Source organism: Emys orbicularis, chromosome 7 (genome assembly GCF_028017835.1).
Source record: "Emys orbicularis isolate rEmyOrb1 chromosome 7, rEmyOrb1.hap1, whole genome shotgun sequence".
Classification (NCBI taxonomy): domain Eukaryota; kingdom Metazoa; phylum Chordata; order Testudines; family Emydidae; genus Emys; species Emys orbicularis.
This window is the reverse complement of record NC_088689.1, coordinates 12987873-13004520: the sequence shown is the minus strand read 5'-3', so window position 1 is coordinate 13004520 and position 16648 is coordinate 12987873. Positions and strand designations below refer to the sequence as shown.

Below are 16648 nucleotides of genomic sequence, written 5' to 3'. Positions count from 1 at the left end.
TGTTGGTTAAGTTTACTAACTCTTTTACTACATATATTATGATAGCTCCCAAAATCCCCATTCAGGACTGGAGTCCCACCATGCTGAATGCTGTACAAACCCAGAAAAGAGAGAGACCATCTGTGCTCTGAAGGGTTTATAATCTAAATGCGTGTATGTTCCCCTGATCAAAGGGTCCAAAAAAGTCTAGGAGCACATAATGTCCCAAGTGCACAGTGTGTTTTGAATAAGCAAACATTAATAGAAGGTTGTTTATTAGCCTTGCAGGTCTGTTTGATAGCCACTCTTAGAACCATCTATGCACTATATGTCATGGTGCCTTCGATGCATGGAACTCCCCAATGGAATTAACCCAGAACACCAGTACCCGCTCCTCCTCCAATTCCTTCCTCTTGACCAACTTTTGCTGTGATACCTACAAGGAAGTCAACCAACTAATGATCTGGTTATACATCCATGGGAAACTACTGTTTGTTTGTTTGTTTGTTTAAAATCTAAGATGATTTGGAAACATCAGGAACCACATATATAAGTTTGTGTGATTACCTAGATTACTTTTGTCACCTTTATCCTCCCTTCTTAATTCTGGTCACACTTGCTTGTTACATTTTGTGTCAAATGTTTTGGGGTGGGGCCTATGCACAATGGAGCCCTCATCCCCACTTGCATCTAGACATTATAGCAATACTAATAATAAATATTTTTTTTAAAAAAATCTAAGGGTTTCGTCTTTTAAGACTGCATGGAATTTTTTTAAAAGAAGATGTGAAGAACAGATGTAAATTCATAACAGCTTGTGATGGAAGAATCATAGTATTACTCTTTTATATCTACTTGAAGGAAAGGATAGGGAGGATGGGATTTTAAAGTTTTGATTTAAAAACAAAAGTTACCATATTTACAGGACATCATTCATTATTGTGTTTCTACATCTCATATTTAAAATCTACAAGGAATTGAACATTGAAAAAAACCTTCCTACCAAATGACCCTGATCATCAGTAAGCTCTCTGGGACATCATCAGAGAGACAAGGGTTTTTGACAGACAGTTTAGTATTCTTGTAATAGCAACACTTTGGGTCCTTGCAGGAATGAAGCCATTCTGAGTCCTTGCTTAATGTTGGATGTTTTAGTTGCCTGTATCACGATTCACCTCGACACTGAAAAAATATTAAGACCAATAACTTAGTGTGCCATACCTTGGAACCTGCCAAAATATTGCTCAGCATTTTAGTTCCTTTTCCAATACCGATCACTACAAAGACAGAAAGAGAAATATTACAGCATTCTATTCCAATAACTAGATTCACAATCTCCCTCTACTCACTATCATACCTCAAGCTAGTCAGAAATAACACATTTCCTGCACTGCTAGCATATAAATGGCCTCAATTATGATGATCAGCTGAATGAGTCTTTTAAGAGGAGGATACCAAAAGATAAAGATATTGCCTAAGAGAAAATACCTCTGATGTTGTATCTACTGGGGCTGAGGAAAGGACAAGAAGCAGAAGACAGATAAGCTTTGCCTATTGTTAAAATGCTTTAATTCTACCCTGTGATTTGATTTATTTTGCTGTACTTGCAGTCATCAGTAAAGAAAGACATAGCACAAACCATGGCTCTCAGTCTAGCCTGATAAAGTCTTTGGCAAGGTTCATTATTAGTGAGCCAAAGCCATCGCTGTAACTAATGGACCATTTAAAGGTTATTAGCGGCCTGTAGTAACACAGCTAAGGTAGCAGCAAATACCATAATGGAATTAGTTTGGCACTGATAGGACCAGGGCAAGAAAGTAAAATAATCATGAAGTCCCCGAGTCTCTTGCTAGGATCATTTATAAATCAAACAGGCAGGCTCATGTGTTTGTCTGGCCCACTGGCTTTTTCAATTTTAAACTACATTTTGACATGTCAAAGCGATTAACAATCAGATTTTCAAAGTAAATGGGTAGAAAAATCTCTTTACTGTGTTAGAATTCTCATTAAAACTTCCTACAGTAATATGCCTTTCTTTACTAACTTTTTCCATTGGTTTTCTGCACAGTGTTCAGAAGTAGTAGATACAACAGGAAGAGGAAAACAAGAAAAACAGGTACATTATAACCACGCATTTGTAAAACTGTCATCGCCATACAAAGAGTATACGGTAGGATTCTCCAGTACTACCTTGTGTAGGGGATATACCTCAATATTGATGCAAAATGGTTATTAATAAAATTATTATAATTCTCTTTTATACGGTTAGATTAGTATAATCTTGCCTTTACTCAGTTTTAGGACATCAAGTATTGTGTGTGGAAATAATTGTAAGAATATGATAGCTCACGGGCTTAAGTTTTTAGTTGCTAATTAATGAAATCAAATGCTAAGGGAATCCATAGGAAATCTCTGCTTTCCATCAACCAGTAACAGGCACCAAAAGTGTCGAAGAGGAGGACACCTCCTTAGCCATACAACCAAATATATTACCGCCAAGTGTGTTTATACATGCTCTGGAATGCAGCTTTACAACTTCTGTTTTGCTTTAACAGTCTATATATTCTTTTACATACATCTTTCAAAGTAGTATAAAAGTGTTAGTTATTGTGATCTGTCCCTTGTATAGACTATTTGATAGAAGTTAATTACAAGCTGTAAATGTAGGAACCATTTGGTCAAAAGACAAACAAACAACAAGAGTGTCTCTTTAAAGAACAGGACACTCGTTTGGTATAGACATGATCTTTATCTCAAGAAAACAAAACTTCTTAAAATACTTGTGTTTTAGAAAGAGATCTATTTGTGTATTCAAGATATTCCAAAGGGGGGGTGATATTTAGTTTCTAGCTCTGATAATGCATCCTAAGTAATAAAAGAGGCCCTCTTTATCCCTCCCCTTTGCAAAGGGAAAAAAACCAAAGAATTCTAGAATTATCCTTATTGAAACTGATTTCTTTTACAATTGCTCTAAAGTCTTCAAATGATAAGAAGAACGTTTATGGTTGGACAGTGTTTTATGGACGATGTTAGTTATGTCTAACTCTATGTTTCCTCTTGAAGGTGAAAACCTCTGTTGTCCCTTAAATGCTTTGAGATGTGTATTTGCAAATGTAATAACTGCCTCAATACCACTATTATGTGAATAGTGGATGTATTATGTAAAAAATGGAATCAAATGACCTTGCTATAACAGATTGCTAATATAAGAAGCCATCTGAGTATAAAATCATTCATATTAATTGGAAAATTAATTAGTTACCTAGCAATGGTTAACCAACTCCTTACCAAACTCAGGAAGGCAAGAAAAACCTCTCTATAGATTGGTAAGAAATAAGACACAATCTCGCTGCATAACCATTTAAGTTGAAAGACTTTATTTAAGAATCATTTAAGTTTAAAATGACTTCTAAGAGTTTAAATACTTTTATATGCAAAATAGGAGTGTTTGGACTCATTTGAGATAAAATTTCAACTTCTATTAAACCTTGATGGAACTAAAGGGATATCTCAGAAAATTGACTGAATAAAACAAAAAGTTAAAGCTCTAACTTAAAGATGTTCTGAGAGTTTCCCCAACACAAAGACAAAAACAATTTAGCCAGCTGAAGAATTATTTTGCTAGTCTTTAAATCATAGTTCCCCCTAAAGGCATGGCAAGAACCCCATGCAGCTGAAATAATGGAACTCACATCCCTGAACTGGCACTAAGATTGGACCTACCATTTTCCTGTCTCTCTAAACTATATGATTTTTAGCAATTTTTGTGATAAAATTACTTGACGCTCAACACCTTAAAACACCCCTTTTTACCCACATTTGTAATAGGCCAAGCCTACAAGGGTATGTCTACAGTGTACACTAAACCCATGCTCTGACTCAGGTTTGAGTCCAAACCCTGCTTCCAACCACACAGAAATCAGTCTGACTCAGGTGAGCAAGCAGACAGGACCCAGGTCCTAGGAAGCTGCTAAACGGGCGGGTCCCACTGAGACTCAGGTCCAAGCCCTGTCATTTTGCAGTGTGGATTCAGGTCAAGCCATAAAACCAAGATGGAAGGTCTGTGTCGTGCAGTATGGACGCACTGGCACAGCTGAGAGACCTGGATCCAGCAATGGTAGACCCCGGTTTACAATGCCGTGTGAATGCTCAAGCAGGGGGTTGGAAACACTAAGTCCGCAAGCCTGAGTCCCACAGACTGAGACACACCCCAAGCATGAAATAAAGAGTCATAAAAATGCATCTTTTGAGAAAAATATTGTCTATACATTTGCAATGCGCTCAGCTCCAGAGTATCCAAGCACCTTATTAGAACTGGATAGTAATGGAGAATAAAATGACTCAGTTATTCAAAGGGAGAAACCTGTAAAGCTGTAATGCAGAAGGGTGCAAACACTGAGGAGAAAAATTCTTTAGAGGGGTACAAGATGGTAAAACAAGGAGTAAGATGATGAAACTAATACAGGGAAATTTTAAGGTGGATGACAGGAAATACTCCCTGACAAGGAGAACGAGTCTGGGAGAGAGGTCTCTCAGGGTACGTCTGTGACGGGTTTGGTCACAGAGACCCTCTTGGGACTGTCACCTGATGTGCTGCCAGTACTACCTCTGAGCCAGTCTTCCCTGCCAGCTTGGGACTCCAGAACCCTGCCTTGTTGAGCCAGACACACAAGTCTGCTACAACACAGACCCAGGGTCTGAACCACGACCCCAAAGCTGCAGACTTTAACTAAAACAGCTCAGCAGGTTTCCTATCTCCAGCACTCAGACACCCAGCTCCCAATGGGATCCAAACCCCAAATAAATCCGTTTTACTCTTATACAGGGTAAAATCATAAATTGTCTGCCCTCTATAACACTGATAGAGAGATATGCACAGCTGTTTGCTCCCCCAGATATTAATCACTTACCCTGGGTTAATTATTAAACAAAAGTGTTTTATTAAGTATGTAAAGTAGGATTGTACAATCCTTGTTAGTTCCAGCTCAGGTGATAACTAGGGGATTTTCATAACTGGCAACCCTCCTTGTTCTGCTCCACCCCCTTTTATAGCTATGAGTCTCAGAACCTGGGTCAACTGACTTGAGCTTGCACTATGGAGTTAGGTGTAGTAACTAGTATAGTAAATAGTAGTGTAAATGTGCTCGGACACCCCCTTCTCTCTGGGTTTCAAAGCCCGGGCTCTAGCCTGAGCCCAGACTTCTACACTACTATTTTTAGCCCCAAAGTGTGAGCCCCTCGCACCTGAGTGAGTGGACCCAAGCTTTAAAAGTTGGTACCACGGGTTATTTATTGCAATGTAGACATGCCCCATGAAGTCTTTATCTTCTAGGTCACTGATTCAAATACAGCTTAGGTAAATAGTGATTGAAAGTTGTCATAATCTGATAGTCAGTGATCTATACCAAATGAAACACTGGTTGCAGAACGTATGCCAGGTTCAGAAGAGAGGCTGAAGCTCACATGGACATTCAGACTGAACTGCTCTCACCCCTAAAGGGGAATCACTACAGGTCAGGGTAGAAGCACACTGGCAGAGTAGCAGGGGGGTGGGGGAAGCTTTTAGGGCTGCTGCTGACACTTTGAACCTATTTCGTGGCTAACTAGTGAACATCAGCCACTACCCAAGTGGGGGTATCTTATCTCAGAAGACTTCCATGCACCAACCATTCCCCAGCCTGCACTCAATTCTAAGAGGATAAATGGTGACTTCTGCCTTGTCAAGAAGGTGACAAACTGATTTTCATATCAAAGTGCTTGTACAATTTTCTGCTTTCTCTTCTTACCTTCCATCATGCAACCATCACACTTCACGTAACTACAGTCTGTTCAACTCCTATTCTGGGGCAGAACTCCAGCCACTGAGGGAGACTATCAGAAATGTTTGGTCTAAAGTTTTCCAAAGCTTTTACATTAGAGCCAGGCTGCTCCTTAATAAAAACCCCAAACTGAACTGTATTAGGCCTTCTCAAACATTGCCTAGTGATCTCTCAAATGCTAGAATGTCAGTGGAGAGAATGCTTTTGCCCAGCTGTTACAAATAGGCAGAAAGGTCTGATATCAAGCAGAGAGAAAGAATCAGAGCATAGATCTTGAAATTTGAGGCCACAGATGCACAGATCAAGAGAAGAGGTTTAGTAGCCTCAAAGACTTCTTGTGATGCTGCTTTGTAGGTGGAAGAAAGCTTCCCCCACCACCACCAATACGCTGGAGACAACAGAGAACAGTTAACTGAACTGTTAGGAAAAATAACAAAGAAAAAATTATTTTCTTTTATTTCTTCCCTTCCCCCAACTATTTCTTCTCACATCTTTAGAAATTTTAAAGCATTCACTCCCACCCTCCTACCAATTTTGTCCTTTTCTATTTGGCTTGCATTGATTTTTCTCTGTCACTAGAACAAAACATCCTTTGCCCTTGTGAAGCATCGATCGGAAACATATTAAGGTGATGCACTTTTCTGTCTTTACCAGACATGCACCAAGCTTGAATACATTCTGTCATGCCACAGATGCAAGCTCTGGAGCCCACTGGCTGCCAGAAGACAGTAGGAGAAGCAATTAAAAAGCCTCAATGATTTTTTTTTTTGTGTTTTGTTTTCTGGATCAATGCTGATGACTTCCCACAACAAGAAATAACGTGTTCAATGGGAACATCTGTGCAAGAGAAAAAACCTTCTGCTTCAGAACCAGACAATGTTCTTCATCAAATGGCAACTGAGTAAACAGGAAATTGGAACAAGCAGAGCTAAAGTTTACTTCTAGTCTATGGGAGTTACATTTTATAATGCACGCAAGCCACAGAAAGACAATTACCAACATATTGGCAGCCATTGGGAACAGACACTGTCTCCTTGAAGCACAGTTCTACTTTGAGGCGTGACTATGTCAAAACTCAGTGGATCTGTTCCCTATGTATATTCATATTCAGACCTGTTGAATTTAATTACAAAACAGAATTTTTACTGTTTTTATTCCTTTTAGCCCTGCAGAGCAACACAGCTAAGATTATGGAAGCTGCAGATTCTGCTCTATGTTGTTCTTCAACAAAATGATTGATTCATAGATTCTTGGACTGGAAGGGACCTTGAGAGGTCATCGAGTCCAGTCCCCTGCCCTCATGGCAGGACCAAATACTGTCTAGATCATCCCTGATAGACATTTATCTAACCTACTCTTAAATATCTCCAGAGATGGAGATTCCACAACCTCCCTAGGCAATTTATTCCAGTGTTTAACCACCCTGACAGTTAGGAACTTTTTCCTAATGTCCAACCTAAACCTCCCTTGCTGCAGTTTAAGCCCATTGCTTCTTGTTCTATCCTTAGAGGCTAAGATGAACAAGTTTTCTCCCTCCTCCTTATGACACCCTTTTAGATACCTGAAAACTGCTATCATGTCCCTTTCATTCTCTTTTCCAAACTAAACAAACCCAATTCTTTCAGCCTTCCTTCATAGGTCATGTTCTCAAGACCTTTAATCATTCTTGTTGCTCTTCTCTGGACCCTCTCCAATTTCTCCACATCTTTCTTGAAATGCGGAGCCCAGAACTGGACACAATACTCCAGTTGAGGCCTAACCAGTGCAGAGAAGAGCGGAAGAATGACTTCTCATATCTTGCTCACAACACACCTGTTAATGCATCCCAGAATCATGTTTGCTTTTTTTGCAACAGCGTCACACTGTTGACTCATATTTAGCTTGTGGTCCACTATAACCCCTAGATCTCTTTCTGCCGTACTCCTTCCTAGACAGTCTCTTCCCATTCTGTACATGTGAAACTGATTGTTCCTTCCTAAGTGGAGCACTTTGCATTTGTCTTTGTTAAACTTCATCCTGCTTACCTCAGACCATTTCTCCAATTTGTCCAGATCATTTTGAATTATGACCCTATCCTCCAAAGCAGTTGCAATCCCTCCCAGTTTGGTATCATCTGCAAACTTAATAAGCATATTTTCTATGCCAATATCTAAGTCGCTGATGATATTGAACAGAGCCGGTCCCAAAACAGACCCCTGCGGAACCCCACTTGTTATACCTTTCCAGCAGGATTGGGAGCCATTAATAACTACTCTCTGAGTACGGTTATCCAGCCAGTTATGCACCCACCTTATAGTAGCCCAATCTAAGTTGTATTTGCCTAGTTTATTGATAAGAATATCATGCGAGACCGTATCAAATGCCTTGCTAAAGTCTAGGTATACCACATCCACTGCTTCTCCCTTATCCACAAGACTCGTTATCCTATCAAAGAAAGCTATCCGATTGGTTTGACATGATTTGTTCTTTACAAATCCATGCTGGCTATTCCCTATCACCTTACCACCTTCCAAGTGTTTGCAGATGATTTCCTTAATTACTTGCTCCATTATCTTCCCTGGCACAGAAGTTAAACTAACTGGTCTGTAGTTTCCTGGGTTGTTTTTATTTCCCTTTTTATAAATGGGCACTATATTTGCCCTTTTCCAGTCTTCTGAAATCTCTCCTGTCTCCCATGATTTTCCAAAGATAATAGCTAGAGGCTCAGATACCTCCTCTATTAGCTCCTTGAGTATTCTAGGATGCATTTCATCAGGCCCTGGTGACTTGCAGGCATCTAACTTTTTAAAGTGATTTTTAACTTGTTTTTTTTATTTTATCTTCTAAACCTGATGATGATGTGCAAGTTGGGAATCATCCATCTTGACTCTCAGACCCAAGGCTGAGTTTACACAGCTGGCAATTATCATTCCAATACCAGTAAATTGAACACACTTGATATAGAAATCATTGCGAGATAGTAAATGTAGAAACCTCATTGATGCCTTTGTTATTAGATGGGTTATTTTTCACTTCCTATCCGGAACTATTGTGTTGCTGCACTCCATAGCTGAACTGAATCCTACACATCTCTAGTTTCTAAAGCACTTTGAGATCTTTTGAGATAAAGACACAGAAATATAAAGCATTATTATAACAAACTCTACAGAAAATTACAGCAGCTACAAAACACCAGCTTAGCCAAACAAAAGTATCTGTTTTTTAGGCTATTAGAAGTACAATTCATTAAATAAAAACGAAGATATTGCAGATATTCATATTTTAATTACCCAGAACTCCTGCAGCTGCACTATCTAGAGTCCCACCATGTCCAATCTTCAAAATCTGTTTTTTCCTTTTTCTTGCACACTTTTGTATACCAGCTTCTGCAAAAATAAATTGACAAAATGCATTACAGAACAACCTCAGAACATGGCAATATGCAATATATTAAAAAAGACAAAACATTCAATGGAAATAATTTTTCTCCATGCTCTGATTAAATACCTCTACCTCAGTGGTTTGAGCATTGGCTTGCTAAACCTAGGGTTGTGAGATCAATCCTTGAGGGAGTCATTTAGGGATCTGGGGCAAAAATCTGTCTTGGGATTGGTCCTGCTTTGAGCAGGGAGTTGGACTAGAGGACCTCCTGAGGTCCCTTCCAACACTGATAGCTAATTATGAAATCATAGAATATCAGCTAATTATAAATAATCTTATGCACCATTATAAACAGAAGTGTTAAAGGAATATACAAGAAACACCAGAGTGGACAGGTTACCTGATTTGTTTCATTAATGAAACATGTAACACTATCACCAGCTGAACACACTCACAGAAAGCATCACTGAGCCTTCTTGCTTTATTTGATTGCACATAATGGGCCACATACCACTCAGCTCCATGAATGGTTTCAATAGAGATGTCTATATGCAACTGAGTGGAATTTGCGCTTTGTTGCCCATCTGCTGTTATGGCATATGGGGAAATGTGACTAGCCTGTTACAATCCCATCTAGGAATTCCACAGCCTTGATCACTCCCTGAAAAAGAAACATTCAGCAGACTCTCTGGACCATTATAAACTTGAAAGCAAGTCAACTGAATATACAATTGAAAGAGCTACACATGCCCCCAAGTCCCCTTTCCAATTTCTATAGCTTTATAACAACTTTCCTGTTATTTCAAGTGTTTCTCTCTCTTCTGTTACAGTGAGAGCCCCATACAAACAAGGGGAAGAACTTTGAAACTAGCTGTCAACAAAGTGCTACAACTGTAATTATGCTACACAGACATTAATCCAGCACTGGGACTCACATGGGCAGACCCCTGTGCCTGCATGGAGCCCCACTCAATAGGTATCTATATGGGACAGACCTACTGCAGTTTTCCATGCAGGACTGGGGTCTTATACTGCAGGAGACTCTGTAATCCCCAATCAGGATCAGGGCTTCATCATGCTATGTGCTGTATACAAGAAAACATGGTCCTTGCCCCTTAAGGAGGTTACAATCTTAAACCCCAACCCTGCAATTCACTATAGAGAGGTGGAGTAAGGAGTGGCATGGAGCCCAACTGAAGTCAGTGGGGATTGGTTCTGTAGTGTTCCAACCCTGTTATTCACAATCCTTAAATTCTGTTCCACTCAGACAAACTCATGGGCCTCTGGGTGGGACTGAAATTATTTCAGTGGGACTTGATGGAGGCATAAGAATCCACCACCATGGACCATACTGCAAGAGCGGGACCCACCGGAGTAAACAATGTGAAAAATTAAGGAGAAAATATATTTTTCTGGCTTTCTCTTTCCATGACAGACAACAGTGATATGAACTTTGAAAAGGAAGAGGTAATATGTTCCTAGGAGTTGTGGTTTTCTGGGATACTAAATCACAAAAGAGGAGGCCCACATACCAGAAGCTTGAAAAAGCCTAACTAGGTGAACACAAATGGATAATGTATTTGTGAAATCAGACGTCGGAATGAAAGCGGCACCTTCATTTTGAATTTAATTTTAGGCCAGTTTTTAGCATCTCCCTCCTGTGACTAAGGATTTTTGTCTATATGTATTTTAACAGACGTTTTACAAATCTCACTTCCCTCTAACCAAAGTATCCCTCATTTAGACTTTTCCAGCTCTGCAGCCCTGGAAAATCTGGATTTTTAAACTTGCTTTGCAACTTCCAGGTGCACCTCAGGTATCAGAATTTGCATGTCAGGTAAACTCATGATTATCTTCATGCGCAAAAGAAGGGGTGGCCACAAATTAGGTGTGGATTCAAACTACGCTGATTAGGGCATATGAACAGGTGAAGGTGCAAACTGCACAGCAAGGAAGCTACACACAGGCAGTAATTTGCACACACAAAACCCTTACTTGGGCCTGGGGTAACTGGAATGGGACAATTACACAGGCAAGGGGTCCCCAGCCACCTGCAAAGGGGAAACTGATGGTCCAGCAATTGGATTTGCAGACATACATTTAGAGGGCAAAGTACTGTGTGCAGACTGATACTCTCAGCACGAATAGTGTGGGACTCCCACAACTGTAGGAAGAGCATGAAGTTCCCACCATGTGTCATCCAGACCTGCCTCCTCCCAACGTACCCGCAGTCCCTGCTTGAACCACCCGCCGTGGCCTCCCGCACCCAGCCCGAGGGTGACATCCTGCCCCTTCCCTGCAGTACCTGCCAGCAGCTTCTCCTTCAGCTGGTTGAGCACGTTAGCAGAAGTGGGCCCTTTGGGTTTATACACAGCAAACAGCCCGCTCAGAGAGAGCAGTTTAGCTGCTGCTGCTGGGTTGGCCATAACATGCCCCAACTTCCCGTGCACCACCTCAGCCATGCTCCGGGCCGGGCTCGCCCAGGCTAAAGATGCACCGAGGAGACCAGGGGATGGCGGCTCTGGCCCGGCTTTCTGGGACCGGGCTTCCCTTCTACCCACGTGGGGCCCGGGCTCGTCTTCTCTCCCCGCCCCAGGCTGCAGCCAGGAAGAGCTCGGTGCCCCGGTCACGCGCAGGCTCGCGCCGCAGGAGGTGCTGGGAGATGTAGTATTCGCCACGCACGGCTGGGCTGGGCGGAGGCTTTGCCCGGCCCCGGGCGCTGCAGCCTGCGCGGGGTAGGCGGGCGAGCTCGCGCTCGGGAGCAGGCACGAGCGGAGATGGCTGGAGAGGCCTCTGCGGGTGGGCACCCGGCGGTGCCGCGGTGTCAGGGCAGCCCCGGGATGGGCCAGGATCCCGCGGTGCACAGGCTGCTGCTGCTCCGGGCATCGCATTGTGCATAGGGGGAGCAGCTTGTCAGAGAAACACCTGGTCGCGTGGAGGGGAGGGGGTCACAGGAATGGCACCGCGCAGCTTTGCTAGGGGCGCATGGGATTGTGCATCATGGGAGAGGACAGAAAACTGCGTCGTTCTCCTCTCGGCTCTATTCTCCATGAGTTGTTCTGCTCGTCCCTATCGCACGCAGTTTGCGTTTTTTATTGCCCTGACTCACTTTTTCTCTCTTCAGAGTCCCCAAATTTTATATTTAAGGAGTTAGAACCAGTGGGGAGCGTGGGGTAAACAATTACAGCTGTTGACCCAGAATGATTAAACTCCCAATTAAACTGAAGACTCTTAACAGCTGAGTTGATAGAGGAGCAGCAGGGAACAACTTCGTTGTTGTTACAGTTATCACACATTGGTTTTTAACGTGCTGAAAGCTTGAACATTTTACTGACTAAATTAGAGAGAAACACAGGTTCTGATTCTGAACCCGATTGCATTGGTGTAAATGAGACTTAACTTCAGCAAAGTGAACGGAGTTACACCAGCGTGAAGGTTTCAGAGTGAAGGAATCAATCCTTATCTTTTTGAAGTCAATTGTAAAAAATCTCAGTGATATCAGCGGGAGCAGGAATAGTACCTAAAGAACATCAGCCAACAGTGACAACACTGTTAGACCCCTATCTTCACAAACTGGGTTATTTCTAATCAGAATTTGTCTACACATTTTTAACAATGAGGGTAATTAGCCACTGAAACCATGTGCCTTGGGATGAGTTGGATTTTTCATCACTTGAAATTTTTAAATCAAGTTTGGATGTCTTTCTAAAAGACTGAAAAGCTCAGCCAGAAATTACAGGTTTAAGAGGAATTACTGGCTGAAATTCTATGGCCTGTGGCATGCACAAGGTGAAACTGGATGATCATAATGGTCCCTTCTGGTTTATAATCTATGAATCCATGACCATCCACGCACATGCATAAGTATTTGCATGATCCAGGCCTAAATTTTGGATAAATGTATTGGAATATTATATGGTAGCTGGCAGTAATTAATTAGAAAATAAATGTACCATTCTTTAGTGAATGGGATGGAACTCCTTCAGTTTCTGTTAGTATAGAAAGAAGATGCTATAAATCGTTCCCTATCACGCAGGCTCAGATTTTAGATCAGTCATTTCCCGGGCAACTTGATTTCGTGAATATCACATTTAGATGTGATATTTACACATTTTGTGCTCACCATAAACATGCAAGTAGTTCAGACTCTATCATGCAGCAGATATGGGTGTGAAGTGAGGCTTTTTAGAGACACTACATCATTCTGCAGCAAAGTACACGACTTTCTGATTAATTGGTTTGGAAAGCAGCTCTCCCTCTCACCCATCACACTGTTAGTCATTGTACCTTTGTTACATGACTTTAAATAATGATATTCCACTGAGTAGGTATTAAGGCTATTAATCTTCCTGCTTTTGTGGAGTCCTGGAAGAAAGTATTACTAGGACAGGAATTTTCTAGATTTCTAAGCCATTCAGTTTAGCTACTGTAGGAAGTGCAGCACTCAGATCTAACTTTTCAGGCCTGAATCCTGCACACTCATTACTATGAAAAAACTCCCATGGGCTCTAATGGAATTTGTGCTAGAGCACGGAACGCAGTATTGGGGCCTTAGTTTTCTCAGAGACAGGACAAGTTGCTTAGTTTGCAAGGAACTGAAACCTAGCAGATAAAAACAAAGTTACACTTTTCGCAACAAATGTGTGTATGGTTAGAGAGCAATGGGTATCCCCTGTGGGGCACAGAGCTTCACAGGGGCAAACTTTTACCTGGAGCCCTCCCCACTTAAGTCAGCAAGCAGGGCTTTGTCTGCATGGAGCTCAGTGCTGGATCAGGGCCTATATCTTATCTATGTACTTCTGTGGCCTATGGTAGATTAATTGATTTGCTCAAGGATGGGAATTGAATACAGATCTTCTGACTCCTACACCCATGGCCTAGCCACTAGACCATTCTTTCTCTCCCATATTGCTATTAAGAGCCTCAATCTACAGTCTCAGCTTCCATTGACTTCAGTACCACATATGCCAGGCCACAGGTGAGTAATTTGTTGTAGTAAAATAGTGTGTGTCAGTTGTAGAGTAGTTTGGTTTTTTAATGATCCTCTCCCTCTTAAAAAACAATGGGTGTAAGGAGCTTTGAAAGTGCTAAGTAGTCTTTTATAGACTGGTCTCAGGAAAAATAAACCCTCTGGAAGTAAAGCAGGATTTAATTATACACATTCTTTGCTTAGTGCTCGTTTACATAGCTACACTCTGACCATAAAAATATTGGCTGCTACCATAGGGTTAATTTCCTAAGCATTGGTACATGTGGCCATCATTGCTGATGCATGAAAGTGAGGTGCCATGATCCTCTCCTAAAAGGCAAGTGAAGAAACCTGGACTCATGGAAAAGGTCAATGAGACTTTTGCCATTGATTTCAGTGGGCACAGGTGTAGTAAGATGAGGCCCTGAAACATAAACCCTTGTATCAGAGGCACGGTATGAGGCCTAAGGCCTGATCTTAGTAATGATCAAGACTTTGTTAATATAAAACAAAGGAGCAAGAGGCAGGCCCTGCTTAGAGTCTGGCAAGGAGAGGGCTGATGTTGCAAAAATACACATACCTAAAAGGTACTGGACACTAGAGATATAAACATGTGCCAGGATGGTACCAAGAACACTCTGATACTAGCGCATTCCACACAGATAACAAGGAACAGGCTGACCCATCCTAAAAACAGGGGCAAAAGGGTAATATGATGGATAGATTTCAGAGTAGCAGCCGTGTTAGTCTGTATTCGCAAAAAGAACAGGAGTACTTGTGGCACCTTAGAGACTAACAAATTAATTTCAGCATAAGCTTTCGTGGTCTACAGCCCCCTTCTTCAGATGCATAGAATGGAACATATAGTAAGGAGATATATATACGTGCAGTACACGAAAAAGTGGAAGTAGCCATATCAACTCTAAGAGGCTAATTAATTTAGATGAGCTGTAATCAGCAGGAGAAAAAAAACTTTTGTAGTGATAATCAAGATCAAGATTATCACTACAAAAGTTTTTTTTCTCCTGCTGATTATAGCTCATCTTAATTAATTAGCCTCTTAGAGTTGATATGGCTACTTCCACTTTTTCGTGTACTGCACGTATATATATCTCCTTACTATATGTTCCATTCTATGCATCTGAAGAAGGGGGCTGTAGACCACGAAAGCTTATGCTGAAATTAATTTGTTAGTCTCTAAGGTGCCACAAGTACTCCTGTTCATGATGGATAGAGTTGTTTTGTCCGAACCAACATGTACAAGGTGAGAGGCGGCACCCTAACACGTAGAGAGGTTGTACTTCAATACATCAGGAGTGACATGTAACTTGTTTGTACCTGTGTATAAGAATGCATCCCTGGGGCGGTGTCTTTGTCTGGCCTAGGGGGCAGTGGTAAATCCTGCCACTGACTGAGCCAGTCCATTGTCAGGGAGCACATATGTACTAGCAGAACTATAGACATCTGATCCAGGGAGCTAGAGACTGTGTTTCGTTTGCCAATAAACCTGGCCGGGTGCCTTTGTACCTTATCGGAGTCTGTGGTCATTGGGCAGTTCGCTCGAGATCTCCTGTGCCAGCTATCTGCACAGAGCTGGGACAGCACATAGGGAGAACACACACACACACAGCCGACTTATCAACATTGGATAGAGCAGAGCACCACACTGGTGACGCTTGACGATAACAGGGTTTATCCCAAAGAGTGAAACCTCTACCTCCAACAGTCCTGACATGAGAAGTCCCTTTTGCATGTGTAGTTTAGCTGTGTTAACCTAACCATTTGAAAATGGGATTCTAACATTGTCCTAGCTAAAAACAGTTTGAACTGCATTCTAAAAGACCTGTGAAAAAAGATGTGAGCCACTTGTGCCTAGCACTATCATTAGGTCAGTGGGCTGGCCTGAAAATGCTTTCTAATGTTTAGATGGATCAGTGAAACAGACTGCACAAAAATGTGAACATCACCATCTGCATAAAGATATTCATGCAAAGAACATCTTGGCTTTTCAATAATGCAGCAGCAGCTAGGGACTATGAATAACCTTCCTGTACAGATTACTTGAGATGCCTCTTTTTAAGGGTTGGTTTAAATCAGAAAAGGGTTTTGAAATGATTTGGCTAATATAGGTAACCATGGGTGGGCATAGAGTTTGCATCTGAACTTCAGCATTGCTCCAGCAAGTAAGGAGGAACTTGTTTTGCTATTTTTTGTTTTTCTTTAAGGCTAGGATTTTCAAGGAGCTTAAAGGAGTTAGGCACGCAACTGTCATTGAAAAGCAATGGGAGCTGAGCATGTAATTATCTTAGGCCCCTTAACTCTACCTGAATGATTAAAAAAACATGTTATGCATAAAGGACCTGACCTTTTAAAGACTATAGAAGACTTGCTTTGGCTTCACTGGGGATTGGATCATGGCCCCAAACCAGGAAAAATTACCAAATGCTATGTGTATTACAGATAAAGGGTGGACAGGTAAATAGATTCAGACTTCTCCTTTCATAAGGCAACGCTATTTAGA

At 41.5% G+C, this 16648-nt stretch overlaps 1 protein-coding gene across 1 annotated transcript in view; it reads right to left on the bottom strand.

Annotated features, from left to right (window-relative positions):
• The window catches only part of TRUB1 (TruB pseudouridine synthase family member 1), a 45310-nt gene extending 33574 nt beyond the window's left edge, over window positions 1-11736 (bottom strand). Inside the window, exons 1-3 of the mRNA XM_065407947.1 lie at window positions 11464-11736; window positions 9068-9163; window positions 1201-1256 (exon numbers count right to left, since the gene is read on the bottom strand). Of these exons, the coding sequence (XP_065264019.1) occupies window positions 1201-1256; window positions 9068-9163; window positions 11464-11620 (309 nt within the window). The 5' untranslated portion in view covers window positions 11621-11736. The remainder of the gene's footprint in view (window positions 1-1200; window positions 1257-9067; window positions 9164-11463) is intronic.
• Between the last annotated feature and the right edge of the window lie 4912 nt (window positions 11737-16648).